General features: G+C 38.1%; 8 protein-coding genes across 9 annotated transcripts; 4 read left to right on the plus strand and 4 right to left on the minus strand.

Annotated features, from left to right (window-relative positions):
* Positions 1–5,425: 5,425 nt before the first annotated feature.
* LOC106648215 (WD repeat-containing protein 44) lies at positions 5,426–10,706 on the minus strand. The gene is made up of 7 exons (XM_014364924.2): positions 10,160–10,706; positions 9,680–9,863; positions 8,951–9,604; positions 8,450–8,872; positions 7,538–8,368; positions 7,056–7,468; positions 5,426–6,982 (listed from the first exon to the last, which is right to left on the minus strand). The coding sequence occupies exons 1-7, from the start codon at positions 10,228–10,230 to the stop codon at positions 6,454–6,456; spliced, it is 3,105 nt and encodes a 1,034-aa protein (XP_014220410.1). The 5' UTR covers positions 10,231–10,706; the 3' UTR covers positions 5,426–6,453.
* Positions 10,707–10,811: 105 nt separating this feature from the next.
* On the minus strand, positions 10,812–12,234 carry LOC106648140 (E3 SUMO-protein ligase RanBP2-like). The gene is made up of 4 exons (XM_014364820.2): positions 12,172–12,234; positions 11,659–12,083; positions 11,052–11,595; positions 10,812–10,985 (listed from the first exon to the last, which is right to left on the minus strand). Exons 1-4 carry the CDS (start codon positions 12,232–12,234, stop codon positions 10,830–10,832), a joined length of 1,188 nt encoding a protein of 395 aa, XP_014220306.1. The 3' UTR covers positions 10,812–10,829.
* Positions 12,235–12,452: 218 nt separating this feature from the next.
* LOC106648141 lies at positions 12,453–14,304 on the plus strand. Its single transcript, XM_023458638.1, has 5 exons — positions 12,453–12,583; positions 12,651–12,999; positions 13,060–13,092; positions 14,056–14,223; positions 14,276–14,304. The coding sequence occupies exons 1-5, from the start codon at positions 12,506–12,508 to the stop codon at positions 14,302–14,304; spliced, it is 657 nt and encodes a 218-aa protein (XP_023314406.1). The 5' UTR covers positions 12,453–12,505.
* A 323-nt stretch (positions 14,305–14,627) lies between these two features.
* Positions 14,628–16,907, minus strand: LOC106648396 (dual specificity mitogen-activated protein kinase kinase 6). 2 transcript variants are annotated; one of them, XM_014365275.2, is made up of 7 exons: positions 16,714–16,907; positions 16,294–16,499; positions 16,036–16,201; positions 15,716–15,952; positions 15,455–15,634; positions 15,154–15,371; positions 14,628–15,082 (listed from the first exon to the last, which is right to left on the minus strand). In XM_014365275.2, the coding sequence occupies exons 2-7, from the start codon at positions 16,362–16,364 to the stop codon at positions 14,950–14,952; spliced, it is 1,005 nt and encodes a 334-aa protein (XP_014220761.1). In that variant the 5' UTR covers positions 16,365–16,499; positions 16,714–16,907; the 3' UTR covers positions 14,628–14,949. The 2 variants fall into 2 exon arrangements, with proteins under 2 accessions (XP_014220761.1, XP_014220762.1); XM_014365276.2 differs by lacking the exon at positions 16,714–16,907 and adding an exon at positions 16,590–16,674.
* A 797-nt stretch (positions 16,908–17,704) lies between these two features.
* LOC106648399 (rRNA-processing protein FCF1 homolog) lies at positions 17,705–19,612 on the plus strand. Its single transcript, XM_014365279.2, has 6 exons — positions 17,705–17,783; positions 18,421–18,584; positions 18,674–18,756; positions 18,839–18,910; positions 18,980–19,289; positions 19,367–19,612. The coding sequence occupies exons 2-6, from the start codon at positions 18,582–18,584 to the stop codon at positions 19,508–19,510; spliced, it is 612 nt and encodes a 203-aa protein (XP_014220765.1). The 5' UTR covers positions 17,705–17,783; positions 18,421–18,581; the 3' UTR covers positions 19,511–19,612.
* Positions 19,613–19,781: 169 nt separating this feature from the next.
* On the plus strand, positions 19,782–20,334 carry LOC106648400 (glutamyl-tRNA(Gln) amidotransferase subunit C, mitochondrial). Its single transcript, XM_014365280.2, has one exon. The coding sequence runs from the start codon at positions 19,875–19,877 to the stop codon at positions 20,310–20,312; it is 438 nt and encodes a 145-aa protein (XP_014220766.1). The 5' UTR covers positions 19,782–19,874; the 3' UTR covers positions 20,313–20,334.
* LOC106648397 (DNA polymerase subunit gamma-2, mitochondrial) lies at positions 20,301–21,501 on the plus strand. Its single transcript, XM_014365277.2, has 2 exons — positions 20,301–20,873; positions 20,972–21,501. The coding sequence occupies exons 1-2, from the start codon at positions 20,319–20,321 to the stop codon at positions 21,395–21,397; spliced, it is 981 nt and encodes a 326-aa protein (XP_014220763.1). The 5' UTR covers positions 20,301–20,318; the 3' UTR covers positions 21,398–21,501.
* Positions 21,502–21,576: 75 nt separating this feature from the next.
* On the minus strand, positions 21,577–23,947 carry LOC106648398 (ER lumen protein-retaining receptor). Its single transcript, XM_014365278.2, has 3 exons — positions 23,496–23,947; positions 22,976–23,165; positions 21,577–22,641 (listed from the first exon to the last, which is right to left on the minus strand). The coding sequence occupies exons 1-3, from the start codon at positions 23,584–23,586 to the stop codon at positions 22,284–22,286; spliced, it is 639 nt and encodes a 212-aa protein (XP_014220764.1). The 5' UTR covers positions 23,587–23,947; the 3' UTR covers positions 21,577–22,283.
* Positions 23,948–24,408: the final 461 nt, after the last annotated feature.

Raw genomic sequence — 24,408 nt, forward strand, 5'->3', positions numbered from 1 at the left:
CCTCGGCGCGATTGCCTCGACGGCGGCGGCGGCGGTGGCAGCCTACCCGCGCCACGGAGAGAGAAGAGAGAAAGAGATCGGGCCCCCGACGCGCGAGCTCCAGCTCGTTGCTACTACTCAGGTGCATCCAGTACACGCGCGTCTCCTCGTGTGTATCACCTATTCTCTCTCTCTCTCTCTCTCTCTTTCGTCTCTCTCTCTCTTTCAGCTCGAGTAGTGCGATGTAACGTACACGATCTCTCGTGTATAGGTATAAGACGCACACCTGTTATCGCGTGCGCCGTCCTCTGTCTCCTGCGCGTCGCGCTAAATGCCAAGACCGCCCCCTGACCCAGACAGTCAGACCGGCCATTACAGTTATATAGGTTCGAGCGCGCAGAATACTGCCGCGCGACGACGACGTATCAATGCGCGTCTGAGTGAGCGACGCGCGCGGACTACGATTCGCAAAGCGATGATCCCCACCGTTAACGAAACGCACCTGTGTAGCTATGCCAAAGCGCGAATTGCGATACACATTTTTCCCGCTCGAGCTATGATGCCTGTTTTAGCTGATTCCGATCGGCGCGCGCGCGAGTTCAAGGGTAGCGACGATGACGTAGGAGATTCTTGCTCCTTCCAGATCGGCGATTCGAGCCGGCTTGCGCCGAGAGTGCCCATTAAGGCTTCCTACCTACCTTCGACGTACAATCGCCGATGGTATGCTCATTTTTGAATTTCGATGCCGAACCTGTAATTGTATTTTCTGCGCACGCAGCCATCTGTCGATACACTTGCAAAATGCGCGTAAAAGCCCATCGAGATAATGTCTCTGTTTACCGATGCTCCATCATTTTCTCGAAGCCGGCAATTTTTTCCCCTCTGTATCCATGAGGGAGCGCGCAAAAATCTTCCTCGATACTTGATTAGCGGCTCGGCTGCGACTCGTGTCGATACAAAGTACCAGCCCCCTACACGAAAAACGTTATAATTTCCGAGTTGAAAACATCGAGCGCCTAGCTACGCGTATAAAGTGATCCACTCAATTTCCGCTCGGCTATAGATCTTGCCTACTGCCTATATGTGCCCACCGGCGCAGTCTTCATAGCTTAACGGTGGCACGTTTTGCCGTCCTCGTCGTCGCCCTCCTCCTCGTGACGACAGCAACATTCTCGAGACGTCTTTAAACTATTGCATTTCTCAATGGAATCTCGTTTAGTACTTTCGCGTGAAATTTCCGTTCCATTATTTGCTTCGAGCTGCCCACTTTAACATTTCATCGACTTTTCTCTCTCTCTCTCTCTCTTTTTCTCTCTACTTCTTCACCTTGTCTCATTATTATATGCACGAGTATTAATATTAGAAAAATTTCGAGCATTCCCCGGTGCGGACAGAGTTTCGCGAGAGAAAAAAAAAAGTATAGCGAGGATTACGATGAAAAATGTCGTCAAATATTTGACTAGAGAGTGTATTTTTCATCTTGCCCCGTCGCACTTGAACTCGCACGCAAAATAGATCGTCTTTAGGAACGATCGATAGGAACAACACATCGCCTAGGTAAAGTCAGCCCCTGGCCAATTTCTCTCTTTACGCGATGAGCCCTTTTATCTCTCTCGAGATTTTGCTGCTGCTTGTAAGACTTGGAACGCTCGACGCTTCTGTCGTACATAAATTGAATCGTAAAATGTGTCGGATCTCGCCGGGCACAGTACGCACGAGACAGGAATCGATAATTTCTCTTTTCTTCTCATTGGTGTCATATTTGCCAAGCTATTAGGAAATAATTACCCATTCGAGTCGCTCACTCTGCTGCGACACAATTCTGCGCGCACCAACAATGTATTTGTTTATCTAAAAGCTCGAGCCATTTTCGTGCCTAGGCCGCGAAAATGATGGAAAATCTTTTTAATAAAACGACTCGTTAAATAAATCGCCTGCCACGACTTTGACGCGGCCCGAGTGCACTTGTAAAAGTCTTACTCTCTGATGTATAATAATATAAGTGCTGGTAATTACGGCAGTTGCGCGCGTGCCGCGTGATGTGCACCTCAAATGTATCTCTGTAAATTATGGCTTTGCGAGCGTTTATTTTAAACGGCCCATTCAAAGTAGAGGAGAAAATAATGTTTGCTTTTTGAATGGTGTAAAAAATTGTACTGCTTGATCCAATGATAAATAAACATCTTACTTGGAAATAGATAAAAGTGAGAAAAATACCGTGGCTAATTCATTGGCAACTGGCTTCCTCCTATGCGAGTATAACAAAAAAATATATTTAACAAATGAGAAAAAATAAATAATTAAGGATTCAAATAATAAGTATTTGTTAATTACTTTTGATAAAAATGAATGTAATGAATCATTATTTTAAATAAAAATGATGAAAACGAAATGAAAAAATAAAAAGAAAATAAAAAATGAAAACGAAAAAATTTTCGTCAGATTTCGATGTAATTCAACTCTATAAACCCAAAATATTAACAGATAATGATACGAAAAAGAAATCAAAAGCCCATTTTTCATTGTAAAAGTTTCAAGCTGTGTTACTGATTTATCAGTAATGAATACTACAATAATGGAAATTTCATTTTATTTTGATTGGATAATTTATCGTCGAGAAAAATTTTTTGAGAGTGCGCGTAAAAATACAAAGGTAAATTAGAGTTTGTCATAGGCTCTGCTTACAAAGGTAGAGAATTGTAGAGTAGGTAGAGTTTGTTTGGGAGGAAGCAATCGTAGACATCGATCGCTAAAATATTTTCATGCGTCACTCGCTATAAAAGTATCAGTATCAAAAATACAAGCGAAATGAAACAAGTTGCCGATGCTCTCAGGGTACGACGATACGTGAGCCGAGGAGCGAGCGATACGGCACGAGAGACTTATACTACATGCACTCGACGATGCGCGTGGAACAAAAAATGTAGGTTAATAATGCCAATGAGAACAGAGCACAGTGCGTAGGTACGTATACACAGCTGCCTCGGATGCATCCTACCTACGGCGCGGAGCTCCAAAGGCAGGCCGTGAGATTTCGTTCGGTAATTCCGCGAGACTCGATTTACACATTGTTTTGCGCTCGCGCGCGATATCGCTTTATACTCTGCAGTGCAGTCGGCGTAACTGTGTTGACTCGCTCTGCCTCCGTAAAAAAGGCCAAGTTTGTTTCTTCCCTACATTCGTGCAGCTACTTATGCGACGAGGCGCATTTTCCAAGCTCCAACAGCAGCGAGGCTTACGCTTATAAGCGTTCCAAGCTCAAGGTCGTATTTCGAGTTAAGTCGTCGCGTGGACGAGGCTCGATTAGCGCGTCGTCTATATGCACTGCGTTTTCCGACTGCATAATGTATGCAAAGGCATCTCTTTCTCTTTCGGCTGCAGCGGCGCGTCAAGTGCTTCTACGATTACAATGGAATTATGCAGGCTTTTTTTACGGGCTACCTCGATTTCCTCCCAAGAGGTCACGGCGGCTGGTCAACTGCGCGCAGCAGCTCTCATACCGTAGCTCCATTCGGTGCGCTGCGTGTGAAAGTCGCGTTGATTTAGCGCAGGGGTGCGACTCGCCGGCCAAGGTGAAGGACTCCGAGACGGCGCGCGCTGAAAAATACCTCTTTTGCCTGGGTCGGAGCTGGAAAAAGGACCACGGCGCGCGCGCTGTGTACACATAAATCTAGCTGCTCCGCCAGAGGAAAACTTTGGCCTTTGCCACGAAAACTTGCGCTCACTTTTTCCCAACTTGTCCGCAAAAGTAGATTTGTCTCCGGCTGCATATATACGAGCTAAATTTAAATGCTTCGCTCGGCAAATTAAGTACGTCGCATACGTTCGATGCATTATATTTTTCTCTCGCTCGCTTCTTTCTCCGGAGTTGCGGCTGTGCTGCTGTTGCTGCCTGCAACCTACAAACCCAAAACAAGTCATATTCGAGCTTATAGCATCCGACGTGCGAGAGACTCGAACGTATGTGCACTTTTTCTCTTTCTCTCTCTCCTTCTTTTTTTTCTTCCTCTTATTTTCGGATCGCGTCACGATCATGTAGCCGAGTCATTGTTTCGTGTGCTTATTCGCGTTATTAAACGATACGACTTTGAGCGAGGCATAATTGAATCAACGCGAGGAGGGTATTAAAGTACCGTTAACAGTCCGCGAGACTTGCAAAATGGGTGTGAATTTTACGATATTCTGACAGCTGCGTCGCGACGAAAGACGTCCGATTGGAATTTTTATTTTTTATTTCTCTCACTGTCGTTTTGCGGGCCGCATACTTGCCTGTTTGCCTATTCGCGAATTGTCCCCGCAGCTCAAATAATAATCGTTAAACACGAGCCAACTCGTTTGCTCGGCGAGCCGCGCTCCGAGCGTACCGAAATACTTACTGTTTCTTCAACCGAGCGCAATGTGCGTACGTGTGCACGACGTGCAACCTCGACGTAATAATGCAATAATCCATCGTTCGATCGACCCGTAATGTCGCAGAAAAAACAAGATCTATAAAGATAGATTGACGAACGCAACTATTGCCGACGTTCGCGACCATTGCAACGTCTATCTCTATAGATATATATTATTCCGAGCCGTTTCTCCGTAAGAACCTAAAGACTCCGTAATAATCACTTTTGCCAAACGTAAGCGTTGTTATAACGTAACGCGCAATAAAATTAAATGCGCTGCGGAAAGAGAGATGTACAGAGAACGAGGGGAAAAAGGAGGAAAAGATCGAAACAGTTCCGAGGCGAAAAAATTGACAATAAACGCGTAATCGAGTGTGTTGTAAGCGCGAGTCGTCCTCGTCGTCGTGTGGAGTATACTACGCGGCGAAATGAGGACCGCCGCCGGGCCGACCGACTGACCGAGCGACCGCGCCACTAATATGCTATGCGCGCAGCTTACGCGTCACAACGAGAGAGAGAGAAAGATGAGATTCTCGTGCACGCGCGCCTGTGCCTATGACGTCGCATTAAAGCCTAAGAACAGGGCCCCATTCACCTGCGCCTTGTTGTACATCGCATGTTGTACGAGAGCGAGCTGCACCGGATGTTGCTGCGCTTACGCTCATCTCTATGTACATACACGCGCAGTCACGCGCAACCCATTCTTCTTCACGAGTGCACTTTTTTTCTGTTTTTCTTTCATCGTCGCGTGAACATTTGACGAGGGCATTTTTTAAATAAACAACGTTCAGCTTTTAAAAGTATATTGCCATCTTTTATTAGTATTATACACTCCAAACAAATATGTCTTTCCTACGTAATTACATATTTTATATTCGTCCAGCAACGCAATGTACAGCATTCAGCACTCGTTCCATCGAATCATTATTAAATAATGTCAATTTTTTATGTCACCGGGTTTAAAATTCACATATAGTATATATAATTCACGCAAAACAAATACTACGGTACACCTAGTAGAACTCAACTATACACTGTTTCGTGGTTAGCCTGAAAAAAAACTACAAACCAATTCTAATTTGTGCAACTTTACAGCCTCGCACTCGCCTCGAATGGGTGAAACTATTCAATACTTTTATTTACAAAATTTCATTCTTTTCACTCTAGACTTTCTCCTTATTCGGATGTGTATTAATAATTTTTTATTTACAAATCGATATTTTGAATCACTTTTTATACTCACGCGCAAATGCAAAATACATACCACATAGATATATATAAATCTATTTAAAAATAAAAATGTCACAACGTGACTGTAATTTCATTCTCAATTTACTGGAAGTTCGCTGAAAATATATTTTAACATTTTTCAATTTAAGTAATCGATATCATAATATTCATATACTGCGTACAATTTGAAGTTCTTTGAACAAACGTGTCGAATAAGTAACTTGGATTACAATAGTATATCTATCAACTCTCTCACAGCACCAGTATTTTATGAATGTTTCACCAAATGCATCAATATATCGGATTTATCAAATGTATCAAATGATTCCCTTTTAAGAGAATTTTATTATGGCTGATACATGATATATAGAAGAAAAAAAGAAAGACAGTTCATTGCAAACATAATTATACTGTGCTCGCTCTTTTTCTTCTATTATCTGCATAATACAATTGACATTTTGGATGGCTTTAAAAGCTCCGGCAAAATGAGTAACTATTTTTACGTAGTTTCTGCATAATCGTCAGTAGTTTACTTTCTCAATGGACATTTCTAGTTCGACTGTTTTAATTAAAAAAGGCGTGTTCTAATTATTTCTGCAGTTTCAACGAAATACTAGGACTAATATTCCAAGTGAATCACACTGTATGCGTCTAATCTAACAAATAAAATAATTTCAATTTACAAGTAATGATTAATAAACTTTTTAAATTAATTTATAAATTAATAGATATTAACAATTTTACGTTTCTTTAGATATTTCAAACTTTTCTTCAAATTTTTGAGCCTCTAATTAGAAAGTCGCATAAGAATATAAGAACCTGCACGCAAAACCAGCAGAAGTGAACTTGCACTTCAAGCTAATGCGGAAGCAGGCAAAGAGCTGTGCTTTGGCTTAGTTTTATTCAAAAATACTTTGATTCCACCGTTGAAGTCGGCACTGACGAGTACGTGACCACCGCAACCTTTGGTTCTTTGCTCGACAACGGGGTCCAGTGGAGGCGTGGACACGTCCACACCACTGCAGCTGGCCGTCTCTTTGACGGAAACCCCGTCCGCGTCAGCTGCAGCAGCATTTTTAGCTTCGAGCTGCTGCTCTCGGAGCTCGATCTGACGGATAATACTTTCGGGATTAGGAGCGAACACGGCACACGTCACTAGGGCGTTATGGGCCTTTATGCCCTCCCAAAAGTCATTGCGATCGCGACGGACACTTGGGAACTTGGAGTAATCATGGTGAGTCTTCCAAATATAGATGCACTGGTTTTCCGAGCCACTGACTATGTATTGGCCATCGGGACTAAAGCTTGCCTTGATCTGACTGCTAACGTTTACGTAGCCTTTATACTTACATGACAGTGTTAAATCGCGTAAATCATACAATCTGTAAAATAAAATTTACGTATCTCTTTAGCAATGGTATTAAATGAATCTCTTATCTGCGAAAAGTTATGTACCTGATTCGACTGTCGTTTGATGTAACGAGAATTTTATCCTCGCCGGGCATTGGTTCGATACCACTGATTTTTCTACCAATGGAATTTTTTCCTCTCGACGATCTCACGTGTATTTGCGTGTAATACTTTAATTGATCTGTGATGTAAAAAATGCAGCGACCATCGTAAGAGCCAACGACAGCAAATTTTCCATTTTGACAGAAGTTAGCCGCAGTAATAAGTTTGGTCTGACTGTCGACTTCGGTCCACACGGCCACTTTTTTGTCAGGTATGTTCCATAGTCGTAATTTACCATCAAGGGAGCCCGAAAGGAAGTATCGATCGTCAATGGGATGGAACACGATTGCCGTGACAAAGTCTATGTGTTGAAAACAACAAAGGCATTCTTTTCGGGATATGTGCCACAGTCGAACCTGAGAAAGAAATACTTTAGAATCTTCAAGTATCTGAAACAAGAACGAAAATCTGAAATTTTAACTCACTGTTTTGTCCATCGATGACGATAGAACAAAATAATTCTTTGACCAGGAAACATCTAGTAAGTCCGATGTATGTCCGGTGTAGGTGCAGAAAGGCTTGGGCATAAAAGGCCCTTTGCTGCTCTCGGCTTCGGCTAGAGCGTTCGCCAAAGTTTGAGGATCCTCCATTGACTGTTGCGACACCAGAGACTCTTGCGAAGGCGTTGGACTGACTTTTTCGGCATTGTATTTGGTACGCATGTCCTGGAAATATGTGAAGGCGTCTCGAAGAACCCAAATCCTCAGTACTTTATCTTGTCCAGCGGTGGCCAGCAGTCGGCCGCAGGCTGAAAATTTCATGCACCAAACTGGACCGACGTGTTCACCGCTCATGTCTTGCACATGCTGCAAACTGTAAAAGTCGTAGGGACCTTTGTGACTGTTTGAAGCCTTCAGTTTGATCAGCTGTTGTTCACCAGGGTACACTTCATTGACGATATCGACAACGTCCTCTTTGTGCCTGGCGTGCGACACTTCTTGAGCAATGGACTTGGCCTTATCCATGGTTTTTTTCACTGTACTGCCGAAGAAGCGCTTAAGCTTCTGAGTCTTCTTTCGGACGCGACCGATGCTAACGTCTTCGTCAGGAGGTAAACTCGACATTTTGCTATCGACACTCTCCTCATCGCTTTCCTTCTCTTTATCAAGACTCGTGTTACTTATGTATTCGGACGTTAGCCTCATAATGTGAAGTGACAAAGGATTGATGCATTGGGGTAATTTGTCTTCAGCTATGCTCAGCGGCACTCTCTCGCCAGTGTCCAAATTCAACACGGTCACTTGCTCCAATATTTCCTATTGTAAAATGTTCACGTTATAATCCAAGTAAAACAATGACTCGCGATAAATGAAATAAATTTTGAATCTATACTTTACCATGTCAGTAAGGCGTTTTCCAGAATCAGTTCTCGTTCTCACGAACATGTTCAATTGTTGAACCAAATCTTGATCACCAGCAGATTTACGCCTTTCTCGCGTACCTTGTGGAGTAATTCTGCTGGGTCCCAAAGAATGACGACCGATACTACTACTGGATGTCGAGCCGATAGGACTGCTATTGGATTTATCACTAGACTTCATACTCATGAATTCAGCCCTCATTTTCAATATTCTTTCAACTTCTTCTTTTGTTGGACCTTCAGCTTTCGTTTTATCTTCGTCTTGAGGTTTAACTACGTATTGTCCTTTAGTGGCAGATTTAATGTCAAGAGAATGTTCAAATTCTCTGGTAATTGATTCTATAGTACTGGCTGGACTGGGCAAAGTTGATGCTGATTTTACAACTTCCTTATTTGTAGGCTAAAAATATACGAATGTAAGGTTATTGATGAAATGTAATTGAGTTAACAATAATTTGATTCAAATTCAAAAACTTACAACTAAGTCATTTGGTGTTTGAGTTTTAGACTTCTTTTTGCGGCGAGGTGGTGCCACAGGCTTTTTATTAATATTTGCTTGGGCATCTGCTGCAGGTTTGCCATTTGACTTAGTGCTAGCTATAACATCAGGCTCTTGCAAAATGGTATTTTTATCACATTGAGACGAGGATGACTGATCAGATTTTCCACTTAATGATGGCTCTCTAAGAGCATCACCAGATAGAGTCATGACACTTGAAGACTGCGATAATTTATCAGATAATTTGTCGGAAGCATTATCTTCATCTTTACTAGGAACACTGGGTATGGCTGTTGTTTGAGTGTCTTTCACTGGTACAGTGGATGAAGCAGGTATTTGTACACCAGGAGGCACAATTTGTGATGTATTATCAGCTGTCCCGGATAATATTCTACCCACCCGACCAAGAGAAGTCATGCTTTGCAAACTCAGGGTATCATGCTCGATTATTCTGAAAGGATGAGATGTTTTTGAAGGTGTTGGATAAACGCCTTCTATAGAAGATGTTTGACTGTCAGGTGGAGAATTGTTGACAAGAATATCATCTTCTTCAGTTTGCATTCTTTGTCTCAACTCTCTGAATTTTCTTCTACCAACTATTTTATCTGCACCAGCTCCTTTCGTTTCTTCTTCCTACAAAATAAATTAAAAGTTAAGATTGTTATAATACCTAGTTTAAAGTTAAAAAAAAAAAATAAATATGCTTACATTTTTTTCAGCAGGAATTTTCTGTTCTGATCCATCGGTAGATGGTTTTTCACTACTTTCAACACTAATTGGTTTAGGATCCGCTGGCTTGACAAATACATTTTCATCAGCTTTGGCATTGGGCGTAGAAAATTTTTCTTCTTGATTTTCTGGTTCAAGAGATTCTCTCTGTTTGACTTTGCGACTACAAATAATACAACAATGTATAATGTATGATGCAAAGTAAGTTTACATGATAAATAGTACACATACATGAATCATTATGTCACTATTTTGCATATTCATGAGCAAATGTGCTAATTTAAGATTTCGCCGAAAAAATCTGGTGATCTATTTAAACCACTAATTCGAAAGTCGAATGCATCGTTTTCCAAGTATAGCGAAATAATAAACGAAATGTGTGATCGAGTTGAATTTGAATCAAATTCAAGGGCTATTACAATGGTACGATAGGCAAATAAATGGTTAAAATGAGCATACCTGGTACTATTCTTGACAGCTATGTCCTCCTCCGCATCAAAGAACTCTTCGGAATCGCTGCTAGCCGACATTCTAATTGTCGCTGAGGATGAAACAAACTAGTTATGAAAACACCAGAAGAAGACGGCATCGAAGAGCGTCGACGCGCTCGAACCTTTGATTTATCGCCAGCTAGGAAAAAAAATCACGAGAGTCGTCGAGGAGTTTCAGCTATGACGGCGCATGTTGAGCGTGTAGGCGTTTGTGTAAATAGCTGCTGGTCATTCACAACAACGGCGACGACTACGACAACGACAAGGATGACAATCGGTTCTGCTGACTCTGACAACGACGACGACGTTGCTCGCGAAGCAGGTAGCACGTCATTATCCTCTTCGAGACGTGTTTCTAGTCGAGCTTTTTTTATTATCTCACTTTTATAACACTCAGTAGTCGAAACGAGCCTCACTTGGCCATTGAATCGAGTTGCACGATGAGATAAGAAGTCAAGAGTGTGTAGTCAGTAGTAGTGTATATAGATACAGACGTATACAGCAGTATGCATGGAGCAGCTGCAGTTGCAGAGCACTGAGCAGCAGACGGCAGCTGACACAATGGGCGAGGTGAGGTGGCGCCTGCGCGTGACTTTCCTTCTGCCACCGTCGGAGGCCGCACAGACTCGCGGGCTAAATCAAGCCGATTTGGGCGTGTGATTTTGCCTACTCGACGCCACTTGGCTCGTTTTCTCGATCGACTTTTTCTTCTTCTTCAGGGCCGGCAGAAGGCCGCAATTCGATACGATGACTCTCCTCGTCGGTTTACCGAATTTCGAGCCGTAAGAACTGATCTGCTTGCGGAGAAGATGATTGTGATTTATTTCTCCCCGGGAGCAGTTTGAATAACTGGGACTTGCCTTGTAGACGCTGTGCATGCCTTTGACGACTTTGCCGAATACGAGGCACCTGTCGTCGACGGTCTTCAACGGCCGGAACGTCAAATTGAATCTCGAATCGAAGCCATCGGCGGCACTGGTCGACAGAACACCCGGACGAGTGTGGCGCAGGCCCGAGCTCAGCTCCTTCGGCTCGAAGATCCGGTCGTTCGGATAAATCGAGGCCCAGCCGACGCCGCTGAACTTGGTCACGTCGCCGCCCTGGCACCAGTAATCCGAGACTATTCGGTGAAAGGGACTGCCCCGATAGGACAGGCCTCGATGGCTGCCCTGGCAGAAGGCGATGAAGCTGGCGCAGGCCAGGGGCGCGTAATCGGCGTACAGCTCGAACACGACTCGGCCGAGCGGGACGTTGCCGTGCTCCAGTTCCAGATCGAAGAAGCAGCGGGGCCGGGGCTCCGAATCTCCCTCGGCTCCTCTCCTCGCTGCTGCTGCTGCTGCTGCTGCTCCGGCCGCCAAGTGGCTGATCGACGGGTATCGAGGTATGTTCTTCGGCCAGGGAAATCTGCACGAGTCGCTCGACGCAATTGATGCACCAGCCGCTGATTACGGACCAATTGTCATTTACCTCTGTTTGTCGATGATGGCTTCTTTCAAAGGCTTCCAGCGCTTGTACATCACACGGGGATGGAACTCGCTTTTCTTCTCCTTCAACGCCTCGAGATTGTTGTACAGACGCTTGTTGTTGACCTCGATCTGCTTGGCGATCGACTTTTGATACGGCCGCAAATCGCCCCGATCTATGTACTCGAAGTTCCAGCAGTCGACTTTGCCTCCTTTCACGGCTATTTTGTTGAGTTTCTTCGTGACCTCGAAGACCTCCTTGTAGTTGCGCTTTATCACCTCGATGTCGACCATCAGCTTCTCCTTGTTGTAATAGACGTCCAGATCGAATTTCGGCGCTTTATTGTCCACCTTGGCTTTCGCGTTGGCCACCTTCAACCGGTGCTTCTTGTAGCTCTTGAAATCTTTGATCAGAGCGTTTGGTTTCACCTGTGCCGTGTACAAGTCAACTTGAGCAAATTTTTATGCACTTTTGCATTTATAACCAAGTCAAAGTCAATCATGCGCGCGATCTTACTTCGCCTGGCAAATACCGCGGCTTTATCGGAGGGTCGAATACCGTCTTATTCTTCTCGTCCATCTTGCAAAAATTATTACCAAAAATTTTCCGCCGAATTTGATACTAAGAATTTTGACTGTTAAATTGTACAGGCAGCTAATTTACATTTCTCGAGCCTGATTCAATGTTGCATGCGTTGCGGCATGACGTTGAATCACTTTTGTTTTTGATCTCGAAAAATTTTCAAGTAAACTAAGAAAAAACAACAATTTTTCCTTTTCCCAAAATAATCAAAATTGTAAAAAAGTCTATAAGAAATACTAAATTAGGTACAAATTTAATATGATTTAAAATGGCTACAGCAAAATCGACATTCATGAACTTTGGATTTGACAAAATATGTGAGAAATATCGGAGTAACCTTAAAGAGGTGAGGGACATTACTTACTGTTAATCATAAAAAATCATTGAAAAATATTAATTTGTATTTTGAGCAGCACACCCATAAACCATTGGAACTGTTGAATGATTATCAAGATTTTGACAAAAAAATTCGTAAAATGAACATGGAATTGCTAAGTCTAAATTCTAAAACTATGAAGTTACCGGTTTTTAGTAGTCCACAAACTAGTGATAAAAAATTGAAAACATTGCACAAATGTAAAAAAATATGTAATTCAAAACATCAAATGAAAGCAAAAAATCAATTGTGGCTTTTTAAAAAAGTTATGAGTTTATATGAAAAATTTCATCAAATCATCGAGCAATCCTGTAGTGAATACCATGCCCTACGTGCAATGTCAGAATCATATAAACTTCTTTTCAATAGAGAAAGAAAAGTAAAAAGTATCGAAGAAAATGATTATAATTGTCAAAATATCTACCAAATGTTTCAAATTCAATTAGATAAAATGCCAAACGATTTGACGATTCATTCAGGTGAGTTATCAAATTTTATACATTACTGATCACATTATTGATTATTGATATTAAAATGTGAAATTTGCACTCATGAATTTTCAGAAAAAGAAAAATTGGTCATAAAAAATTTTAAATTTGTACCAGAAAGAGTCTCAGTAAATACAGATGAATTTATGACTGCGCTCCTAATGTATATTTCTAAAAACTATATGATTTTAGACTACGTGAATATTATATCAGAAACGCTTGGTATTAATGACAATTCATTGCTTGGCCAAGATATTAATATCCTACGGAAAGAAAATTTAAAAAGAGAAAATAAGCCTCTTATTTTAGAAATAAAAGAAAAAACAGATATTGCCAATCATGTTTCTTCGTACAAACAACAAATAATAATTTTACTCGAAGAAATTTTGCAGAGAGTACTTGAAACTCTTACGTTTGAAATTAAAAAAACAAACGAAATTCAAGAATATCGTTCGAAAAATGTAAATCTACATTTGAATAGTTTTTTAATGGAAAGTGTAGATTTTCCAATAAAAATGAGTACGGACCATGGCTTTGAGATATTTCAAGAGTCTGGAAATGGAGCTTGTAAAATGTTAACTCGCATTGCAAAGCCTACCATACCACATATGTGGGAAAATAATTTCAATCCTTTAACGCTGAGCAATGAAAATAATTTTATATTCTTAAATTTTTGCCAACAACCATTTGTAAAATTTGACGTCTCGGGCATCGATATATGTCGAGTAGATCATTTTAACTTAGAAGCATGTTTTAATGATCTATTTCATGAATTTTCGAAAAATAAAAATGGGCAAGACATTAATTACCCAAAATTGGGTCTAGAATATGATACAGAAAACTCATCGCAAAAAAAAATTACAAATTATAATCTCCGTTTGAGGCCCAATTGGACCAAAGTCCGAAGAAAGTGGGTAAAAAAATCGGAAAAACTCTCCAAATTGTCCAGTTCAGGCCTCATCGAGAACATATCGATCGGCGTTGGTGAATTTTCGATCAGACGAAAGGACATGGGCTCGCAGGCTGATTTTCCCATGATCGAACTTTCGGATAATTCAACCAGTTACTCCGACGCAGAAAACGAGCGGGAGACGGACTTTCAAAGAACTTTGGAACATCTACGTAAGAAAATTCAGTATTGTAAAGAGGCAATACAAACTTGTACGTTGACGAGTTCTCCACAGAGACAGTATTATCCTGTGAAACCAAGCGCCCCTGCCCCTGTTGCTTCGTATAATAATTACCCGAGTCGTTCGTTCACAGTGCCAAAATTTACCAACGATTACAGACGCTCAAAAGTATCACAAGTTAGCAAAGTATATCAACAGTATAGATCCTCGAAGCCACCGGAATTTAGAAAAGTACAAGTTGTGCAAGAGAGACGAATTCCGAACGGCATTACCTATAATTTTTCTAAAAGGCAAATGTATGAGTCTATAATGATTTTAAAAGATCGAAAACCTTGGAGATAAACATCGGTAAATTTAACAATTGGATTGTATCTAACAAAATAAACAAAGTAAAAATTATTGAAAAATATTGCATTTTTATTATCATTTTATCGTTTAAACTATGTTACCATCGCACAACTCATGCAAGGCACATGAATATATCAATTATTAGACATTTTATATTTGCTTTATACAGTATTGAAATTTTTATAATTAATTTCTAATGTAGAAATCGTTAAAATATTATTTCATGCATGTGTATGTGTGAGTTAGCATGAGACAAATTATCAGGCAGTAAATGCTCTAAAAGAATTACAATAATGGTATAAAAATTTACATATTTAATTGATTATTCCTTAGCAGGACCTAATAATTTTAAAATTCATTTTCAAATAACCTACAGATCTTTCAATGACAAAATTTCTTGTACAAAAGCTGCAACATTAACTGATTTTGTTGCGTATTTTTTTAAAAATTCTAGTTCCAAAAGTTGGACATAGTTTGGTCGCATGTTGTAGTCCTTGGTCAAACTATAATCACAAAATTGAATTACAATTACTTAATAATTAAAATAAATGATGATATTTACAGTTAAACATACCATTTATTGATAAATTCTTCAAAAGCTGGGGTAAAACAGCATTCTGGCAGTTTTGGAGGATCATCTTTTACTACTTGTTTTAACTGATCAAATACTGTGACCCAATTGTCATAAGGAAATCTACCAGTAGCTAGTTCAAAAAGTGTTATTCCTAAAGACCAGACATCTGATCTTATGTCATAATGTGAGGGATCTCCAGTGGGATCTATTCTTTCCGGCTGTATTTAGGAAATATTTAGAATAAAATTAAAAAATGAAAAAAATGACATTTAAAGAGCAATTTTGAATATTTATTACTTACTGCCATATATGGTTTGCAGCCAGCGTCAATAGTTTGAGCTATAGAATTTATAAGATATCCTGAAATTCCAAAATCACAAATCTTCACCTGTCCTTGGCGATTGATTAAAATATTACTGGGCTTAACATCTCTGTGAATTACTTTTAATTCTGAATGCAAATAATGCAAAGCGCTAATAACCTAATGAATTTTAAAAATAATTTAATGTTAAAAAATGTTGTGAATTGTTAATGATTAAATCTAATCAAATAGATATCTTACAGAAAAAGCTATTTTTCCTAGAACATCTTCTGGTATGTTGAGACCATTGTTGTATACTTTATCATAAAGCTTATCCATACTTGTGTCCATTACTTCCATGCAAATCCAGACATCACCCTCTCTAAAAAGTGCACCATAAAATTGAACAGTATACGGACAGGCAGAGCTTCTCATTGTTATATCCAGATCCATCAATAAACGTTTTTCTTCGAGTTGATTGTAACTTACAGGGATTCGCTATATTATTAATAAGTAATTATAATTATTATAGTCATATCAAAATATTAAACAGAAGATTTTGTGTCAGATGAAATTTTTACTTTTACTGCCATAGTGGTTCCGCTTAATTTGTGTTTCATTTTGTCAACAATACCATACGCTCCACTTCCCAAGTTACATATTATATCTAAATCATCTGCATGCACTTCAAACTTCTTATCACCTACTTCAATTATTGCTTTTTTATCAAGTTTTCTTGGAGGCGCACTGTTTGAGGTAAAGTAATGAGAATTAAATATGTATATTATTAACCATAATCTACAAAGATTAAATTTTGAAAAAATTTAAATCAAACTCACGTTTCCACAGGTTCTGGAGGTCTTCTCATGTTAAGCTTCAATCTTGCTCTATTGGGTTTTTTGGTCTCCATGATGTTTCACTTAACAAGATTTAATTCCTTGTCAAGAGAGATGACGAAATAGGAGAACTTTTATAAGTTATTGGCACTTGCAACCCAGAATCAATGACAAGGCAACGAAGAAAATCCGTGTTGCTCTTGAAAGCCCTGTCAAAATAAAAATTTCGAATCACACTAGATAATAAGCACTTATTATTAATAACGAGTTCGAACTCGCACAGTATTATCTAACAATACATTGAAATTTCAATCGCTCGCTCGCGAGAGCCGTATTTATATCCGATGGAAAAAGAACTACAGACATAAGAATAGCAAACGTTTTACCAAGTAGAATTCGCACGGTAAAATGAATAGCACTTACTGAGTTAGCTGACAAAAGTTCGCAAAAGGAGTGTGAATTTTTCAAATGAGCTACTTAGGTACTGCGTATATCATCGGTAATATATAAAGGCTGAACGATCACTAACGTCTGTGTGTTGTTTCTATAGCTCGAGGTACACACACAGACGCAGCAGTCAGCTACACACTGAAAATTAATACACAGCAGTAAACTTGAAGAGACCTGAGAAATTATATACAACAACACAGTCGTGTGAATTCGCGCGAAATTTAATGTGTGTATAAGATTTGCAATGTACACGCGCGACGCGTAAACTGCTTTTGAAACCAAATCATACTTGTTTTTGATTATATGTATAAATCATACGTAATGAAAAATCGTTTACTAATCAATGTTCACAGGTAAAATCGTTTGAGGGATAAATTAGTTCTAAGATGAAACATAATATTTGTACAACATGGTCAATAATAATAAACCAGTTAAATCAAACTTTGTGCTCCTATCTTACTTGAACAAATGACGAATGCGTGAATATTTCTAGTAAACTAAAAAATGAGAGTAACATATTCATTTAACATTTGATTGCCCGCTGTAAATGAACTCAGCATTTGCTCCGTGATATAATAATGTTCTACACATTTGGCAGTACATATAGACGACCATCATATAAAACTTGAATTTCGTTGTGAAGTCTGTAGACTGCAGACTGTACTTGAGCTGTCAGATTAGTGTTTACGGCCACGCACTTAATACGATGAAGACTCAAAGATTTAGTTCGATTGAATTAAGAATGTTTGTACAACATTTTCTGATCTTGGAATAATTTTACAAACTTTTTTTGGTCGTATCATTGTTTTTAACGTCTTTCAATGAAAATTTTCAGATTTCAAGTTAAAATAATTTTTCGTTGGATTTGGTCAACAAAGTTAATAATTTTTTTACGCGTATGTGCTTGCGGATATGACGATGCAAGTGCAGCAAATGTTAATGGATCATATCATAATTAAGTATTAGTTTATCAACTTGAATGATTGATTTACCAATTGTTTCGTTCACAAAATATTTATTATAACTATTTCTTATTAATTTTAGTAAGTACTATTTTCAAATAACTATATATTTATCATTGTAAATGGTGTATCAATGGCCACTTTTCTTGTTTTTACCCTGAATTAATAAATTAATGTATTATTAACTTCTAGTAAGAAATGAATCATTTATTAATTGTTTACTGCATAAAAAATGGTTTATTAGCGAAGCTGTAAGGAAAAGAGTGCCATCTAAGATAATATTTTAACTAGTATTTACGAATTATTTATGGTCCTAACATAAACTTATACAAACATTCATAAAAAAAATCGGGTTTCTTGATAACTTCGATTCTAAGACCACTTGAATGCAAAGAATTTAATTTCCATAAAATATTAATTATTTAAATTCATAAATATTTATTAGTGTCATAATTATATTTATTTAAACATTTGTAAAAGTAAATTCTTTTTTAAACTTATTATAAAATGCCCATACCTTTTAACCACCTTACACTTTATATTTATCATTAAAATTACGTGATATTTCGTCAATAACAATACTGTGATACCAAAGATACATAACTTTTATATAAAAAAATCAAATTCGAAATATTCAAAAAACGTTAAAATTAGTTTAAGTAATAAAATTATATAGTTTGAAAAATTGAAGATTTATAATCTGCCGCTCGTTTTTTAGTTGGTTATGTACCCGCGCATCAGCTAGCGAGCTGCGTGAGCAGCCGCCAGCCAGCAACAATCACACATGGTGTTCTGGGCAGTCCAACCAAACGCTTTGGAAATATCACTTCACTGAAGCAGTGACTTGAGACAATCTGAGCTATATATTTATCTTTCACCATGGTAGGTTACACACCATTAGAGGTTATGAATTCAGTTTATTTTTCTATTTAATGTATAAACCATATTGATCTGTCAAATTTTTGTTCTAGGGTCGAGTTAAGAAAACTAGAAAAGTTGTGCAGCAAAAGTTTGCAAAGATGAAGAAGATGATAAGTGTTAGTGATCCTAGAATGTAAATATCAAAATTGCTGTTACATGTTATATTTTTTAGTGAATTTTTGACAATTAATTAATTCATAATGTCATATTTTCAGAAAGGAAAAACTGAGAGCAGCACCAAAGAAAAAGAAACCAGAAGATCCTAATGAAATAAAAGTCAAAGAAGTGTAAGTGAAAAGTTTTTTCTTAGCTTTATATTTAAAGAATGTAATAATAACAATTAATAATTTTTCTAGACCTCAACAATCATCAGCACTCTTCTTTGAGTATAACGAACAATTAGGCCCACCATATCATGTTATAGTGGATACCAATTTTGTAAATTTTTCAATTAAAAACAAATTGGATATCGTTCAAAACATGTTGGAATGTTTGTACGCCAAGTGCATTCCATATATAACTGATTGTGTTCTTGGAGAATTGGAAAAGTTAGGACAAAAGTACAAGTTAGCTTTAAAAATTATTAAAGATCCAAGATTTGAGCGACTACCTTGCATGCATAAAGGCACATATGCTGATGATTGTATTGTACACAGGGTGCAACAGGTAATTTGATTATTAACATTGAAATCTTTATTTACATAATGTAAAAAGAACCTAATTATTTTTTATTCTAATTTCAGCACAAATGTTACATAGTAGCAACAAATGATAAAGACTTAAAACGACGTATACGAAAAATACCTGGTGTCCCAATTATGTATGTTTCCCAGCATCGTTATACAATTGAACGTTTGCCTGATGCTTACGGAGCACCTAAAAAGTGAAAAGATTTTGTGATTTCCTGATGATGAGGTTACTTTGTAATTTGTATTATATTTTTGTATTTTAAGTTAGAATAAGAAAAATAAAAGAATAATATTGCGAGATTTGTTTGTAATTACTCATTCTATTTAAGTGATGAATATTCTTAAAAACATTTATTGTAGCTGGCAAATAAGCATTTAAATCACGCGCCACTTGGAATTTTTTGATGTCTGCTACAGACTACAAGTCGGCGTTAACTTAACCATACTTTTTATACATCGTAACTGGATTTCAGTACGTTCCCAGTTAAATTTCAGCAAAATATCGTAATAGACTTATAACAATTGTTACAGAATAAAAGAATATTATCTCGAAATTTTATAAATGGGATCCAAGTCTAGATTTATTTCTCAAAAATTAAATTTCGTTAGGAGTTGTTATTATTCATCTAGGAGTGTAGTCACATCATCAGCACATGCTAATAACGTAGTAGCAAAGAAGCAATTACCTGACAACAAAGTCAATGTCATTAAAATTGATAAAGAGACCATAGTTAAGTTGGAAAAAGTATCTCTTGTCAAGCTTGACAACGAAAGTGGTATACGTCGATTGGAAGAAGCAATCCGTTTCGCACAAAAATTGGACGATATTAAAATTGATCCATCAGTCAAACCCATGTACAGTGTTTTGGAGAACGAAATTCTGGAATTGAGGGATGACAAAGTGACCGAAGGCGATTGTCGTGATAAAATTTTGGAAAACGCCAAATTACTCGAGGACGAATACTTTGTGGCGCCAAGTAATATTAGGAAAGATTCGTGATAAGCAATGGAAAAGATACTTAATATCCTGGGCCCTACATTTCTAAGTTTCAAAGAGTTTGGTTTCGCTTACGGTCTTCAAGGATCCCTAGTTCGTCGAAATTTGGAAAAGTTATGGTTTCAACATTGCATCACTATGGCAAAACATAATGTATTTTTCATACACTCCAACAACCTCATGTCAAATATAAATGATATCAGTGACGTTGGACTTGACAATGTACCATTCGGAATCGCCGAAATTGACGAGGTGAAAAACACGTGGAATCAATCGATTCCGATTCTTAATTCTCGATCTATATCTCACAGGGTTGCTAAAATCACAACCGTTTACGAGAGCGATGATTCGATTATAAGCGTCAAGGATTTATTTTACAAAAAGCAACGAGAGCGTAAATCCTGGTGGAGAAAAATTTCCGAAAATCCCTCGATTTACTTTATGAGCGAAATTAAAAGAGATAAGGGCAAAGAATACGCAGAGATCGAAGCACGTTTTCCATTTGGAAATATAGTAGTTGAGACGCTCAATTTCAAGAATAGCGCTAAAAAATTATTACCATCCGTAAGTATTCATAAATTCCAATGGAGTATTTATTTTTGTGTAATTACATATTCAGTATATTTTACTTATGAAAAAAATTTCCATACAATTTGCTGCAGGTTGAAAATAGTCAAAATTTAAAAATTGTTGAACACACATTGTCTTTGGATTGGGGCTGTTTGACGTTATTGTGTGATGGATACATTGAAATTGAAGATTCAAAAGAGTTACAAATGCATCCAAAATTGTTACCATATAAAGCATACTGTAAACCAATTATATCCCCAAGTGATGAAAAAAACATTCAGGAGGATGTGTGTGATTTATCAATTTACATTACTGAATTACTTCGCAAGCAAGGTATAGATTCTATTTTAATGAATGAAGCCAAAAAACCTGAAATTTTCAGAGTACCTTATGTAATAACTGTGGATAGCGAAAGTTTAAAAACTGGGTTGTGTAAACTAAATTGTCAGAGAACTTTATGTGGGGAAATTGTTCATATTACAGATTTAGCAAAACGTGTATCTGATTATTGTATATAAAACATTCTGCATGTGATAGTAGATATTTCCTACAATTCAATCAAAATTTAAGCACATTTATTGTATCATACAAATTAAGATAATAAAAAACATGTACAGTTCAATCATAAATGGAATGATTACTATAGAAATATTAAGATAAATAAATTTCAATATCTTCAAACTAGCTCAACAAAATATTCATTATCAATGGCTCATCTGATTTTATTAGAATAGTCATTTTAATAGATAAAAATCATAAAAGTAACAACATGCTATCAATATAATCGGTAGACATAATTTTATTTAACTCCCTAAAGTTTTTGCAATGTAACTCCAATGTCTGAAAGTCTTAAAATATGCACTTGTACAACTCATAACACTGGAGCGATACAATTGACCTTGTATATAAATTTTAGGCTTAAGATAAATTATACACAATTCGATACAAAACTTCCTGAAGAGCTCAGATACTTTCTGAAAAAAACATTATCTGTACTTGTTTCATGGTTTATTAAATTAATGATCATGAAATATAATTTCCAAAAGAAAGTAAGATAAAAAATTTTTAAAACCGAATATATTTCTAAATCTATAAGTAAATGATTATCAAAAAACGATGCTCGCAAGTAAGTTTTTATGAATTATTATTCAAATAAACACTCAAAATAATGTTCAGCAAAACAGATCTTTGCAACCACTCAAGAAGATAGGAATATGATAAAAGATTCTAAAGAGCAAACATTTGAGGTGCTCAAGACTTGGCAAAATTATATTTTGTGCGCACAAATCTCAAATTTTGCTCAATAATTTGACACATTCGATGTCACATACATACAATGACTTCAGGAGGTTCCTTCAGTCAACATACAATTTGGAGATGTTACACTATAATACTTGCAATTGCTTAAGCTGGTAGAGACAGCTTCTTGCCCTTTAGTACTTTGGTGATATACAAATAGAAGAAATCACAATACAAAACAGTCTGCACAAGACCGGCTACAATGGCAATAAGATCGTAATGGCCTTCCGCATAATAACGATATACCCAGTTCAACAGATACAATCCTCTGTATGAGCCCAGAGCAAAGAGGTAATGGCTGGTGATACTTTCAGCTTCACCAGTTTTTGATACCAAAAATAACTGTGGTAAGATGGCTACAGATTCCAGGTAAATACTGAAAGTCCACAGGATTTCTAGCACAGTAAACTCGTGGTTTATCAGGAGGGCCAAGACTGTTGCAGGAATTATGAGAAATTCAATCCTGAAAAAATAATTATTGAATTATTATTTTGAGTTATTCATTCATAACAAATCTATATGAATTTAATTTATCAATATGCAAAAAAAATTTAAAAAGTTCAAATAGTACTAGTTGCAAGCTGTTAACTTGTAAAAAAATTATATGTCTTATCATCAAGAGATAACAAGCTCAACATTTGTTAATATTCATTTGGCATACTAAAGTATCCGTCAGTATTTGAAAACAAAGCTTTTGCAAATGCCAAAGAGTAACAAAATAAAAAAATTTGCTACATAATTCATCATAGAACACAACGGTGGGAATGGATAAAGCATTGATTGATACGATGGTTTACCTGAACGTATCGTGATTGTGGTCGTAAGTGGCCCTGAATTTCATGTACATAAGAAACAGGGTACCCAGCGACGCGGCGATGAAGACGATTTTCATGAAGGTGTTATAAGCAGATACGTAAGTTGTCACCAGGTCGAGATAGCGCGTCACGTACACGATGGTGAATAGAATTTGCGACTTGCCACTGATACCTGCGAAATAAAAAACATATCGTCATCACAACAATGTCTCGACAGCTTGGACAGTCGATCGGTGTCGATAGCGGCACTGAAAAGTACAATTATAGAAAAAAATATGTTTGCAAGCGCGAATTCGGGTTCGACTGTTACGCGTTTGCGTGTATTTATTATATCTATATATAGACACGTCGTTGTTGCCATTGTATGTATGCGTGCGATGCGGCATAACCTCTTGCGAGCGCATAGTTTAGGTTGATGCGAGCACAACATAATAAAATTGCTAGCGCCACGTTATCATGACTCGCGATAAAGAATGGCAAGTTCTGGCCGCGGCATACTGACCGGCACAACTCCTGGTTTTCCATATTTTCAGCAAAAGCACTATGATAGCCAGCAGATGCGATAAATCACCGAGTAGCCGGAAAATATTCATCTTGATTTGTGTGTGTTGTGTGTGCTGCTGTTGCTGCTACTACTGCTACTAAAGCTGCTGCTGCTGCTGCTGCTACTGCTATATGTGACGTTGGACTGTATCATATACGCTCCTTGCACTGGGACTCGCGAGCCTGTGCGTTTAAAGGAACGTATCGGCTTGGCTGAACCCCGCGTATACACCCGTAGTTTTGTATCGTGCAAGAAGCCAAGAGAGAAACGAATCGCAGAGGTGTGTGCATGAAATGTAAAATGACGAGTGGCAAGTAAAACACGCGTTTACGCGCACACAACCGAGCTCACTATGACGTGGCGGTGGGGCCTGCTGCCTGCTCGCTGAACTGGATGAACTGCTCACTACTGCTGCTGCTGCCAACACAATCGTCGTCGCAAACATATATATACAGGAGCTCTGTATCTGTATATACCTACATATATATATATTTAATAATTGCCAACGTGCACGCAGTCCGTCGATTATACACAAACAAACCGTAGCTCCTCGGGCAGTTTTTTTGCTCGTCTCTCTCTTAAAACGGTCTCTGTAGGCTGCGACACGTTGCAAAAGAGATAGTGTAAAGCAGAGCAAACATCTGATGTATCAGAGGTGCCGACTGATTTTCAATGTTTTTTATTTTTTTCAATTTTACATCTATTCACCATTCCCCATTTCTCTGGATTTCGCTAAAAAAAAAATTAGTGGTCCAGTTGAGGTCAACGTACAGCGTTCGACGACTTTCGAAAACAGTAACCCGAGAGGTACGTTGTTTATCCCCGTTGATCAGGCGTTTCAATTGAATAGTCGCATGCGGACACGAATAAT

The sequence above is a fragment of the Trichogramma pretiosum genome, unplaced genomic scaffold (genome assembly GCF_000599845.2).
Source record: "Trichogramma pretiosum strain Unisexual culture from Peru unplaced genomic scaffold, Tpre_2.0 scaffold24, whole genome shotgun sequence".
Classification (NCBI taxonomy): Eukaryota; Metazoa; Arthropoda; class Insecta; order Hymenoptera; family Trichogrammatidae; genus Trichogramma; species Trichogramma pretiosum.

Coding starts and splice junctions, on each gene's coding strand:
- LOC106648398 (XM_014365278.2), bottom strand. CDS start 23,586: ATGAATATTTTCCGGCTACTCGGTGATTTATCGCATCTGCTGGCTATC. Junction 23,166..23,495: donor GAAAACCAGGAGTTGTGCCG/GTCAGTATGCCG, acceptor TTTATTTCGCAG/GTATCAGTGGCAAGTCGCAA. Junction 22,642..22,975: donor CACAATCACGATACGTTCAG/GTAAACCATCGT, acceptor TTATTTTTTCAG/GATTGAATTTCTCATAATTC.
- LOC106648400 (XM_014365280.2), top strand. CDS start 19,875: ATGGGATCCAAGTCTAGATTTATTTCTCAAAAATTAAATTTCGTTAGG.
- LOC106648140 (XM_014364820.2), bottom strand. CDS start 12,234: ATGGACGAGAAGAATAAGACGGTATTCGACCCTCCGATAAAGCCGCGG. Junction 12,084..12,171: donor CGCGGTATTTGCCAGGCGAA/GTAAGATCGCGC, acceptor TACACGGCACAG/GTGAAACCAAACGCTCTGAT. Junction 10,986..11,051: donor GCATGCACAGCGTCTACAAG/GCAAGTCCCAGT, acceptor CTCCGCAAGCAG/ATCAGTTCTTACGGCTCGAA.
- LOC106648396 (XM_014365275.2), bottom strand. CDS start 16,364: ATGGAGACCAAAAAACCCAATAGAGCAAGATTGAAGCTTAACATGAGA. Junction 16,202..16,293: donor CCTCCAGAACCTGTGGAAAC/GTGAGTTTGATT, acceptor TACCTCAAACAG/TGCGCCTCCAAGAAAACTTG. Junction 15,083..15,153: donor GAAGAATTTATCAATAAATG/GTATGTTTAACT, acceptor TTGTGATTATAG/TTTGACCAAGGACTACAACA.
- LOC106648141 (XM_023458638.1), top strand. CDS start 12,506: ATGGCTACAGCAAAATCGACATTCATGAACTTTGGATTTGACAAAATA. Junction 12,584..12,650: donor ATCGGAGTAACCTTAAAGAG/GTGAGGGACATT, acceptor TATTTTGAGCAG/CACACCCATAAACCATTGGA. Junction 13,093..14,055: donor CGATTTGACGATTCATTCAG/GTGAGTTATCAA, acceptor TGTCCAGTTCAG/GCCTCATCGAGAACATATCG.
- LOC106648399 (XM_014365279.2), top strand. Junction 18,757..18,838: donor AGTGTTAGTGATCCTAGAAT/GTAAATATCAAA, acceptor TCATATTTTCAG/AAAGGAAAAACTGAGAGCAG. Junction 19,290..19,366: donor TTGTACACAGGGTGCAACAG/GTAATTTGATTA, acceptor TTCTAATTTCAG/CACAAATGTTACATAGTAGC.
- LOC106648215 (XM_014364924.2), bottom strand. CDS start 10,230: ATGTCGGCTAGCAGCGATTCCGAAGAGTTCTTTGATGCGGAGGAGGAC. Junction 9,605..9,679: donor AAATTCCTGCTGAAAAAAAT/GTAAGCATATTT, acceptor TTTATTTTGTAG/GAAGAAGAAACGAAAGGAGC. Junction 8,369..8,449: donor GAAAACGCCTTACTGACATG/GTAAAGTATAGA, acceptor ATTTTACAATAG/GAAATATTGGAGCAAGTGAC.
- LOC106648397 (XM_014365277.2), top strand. CDS start 20,319: ATGGAAAAGATACTTAATATCCTGGGCCCTACATTTCTAAGTTTCAAA. Junction 20,874..20,971: donor CTAAAAAATTATTACCATCC/GTAAGTATTCAT, acceptor AATTTGCTGCAG/GTTGAAAATAGTCAAAATTT.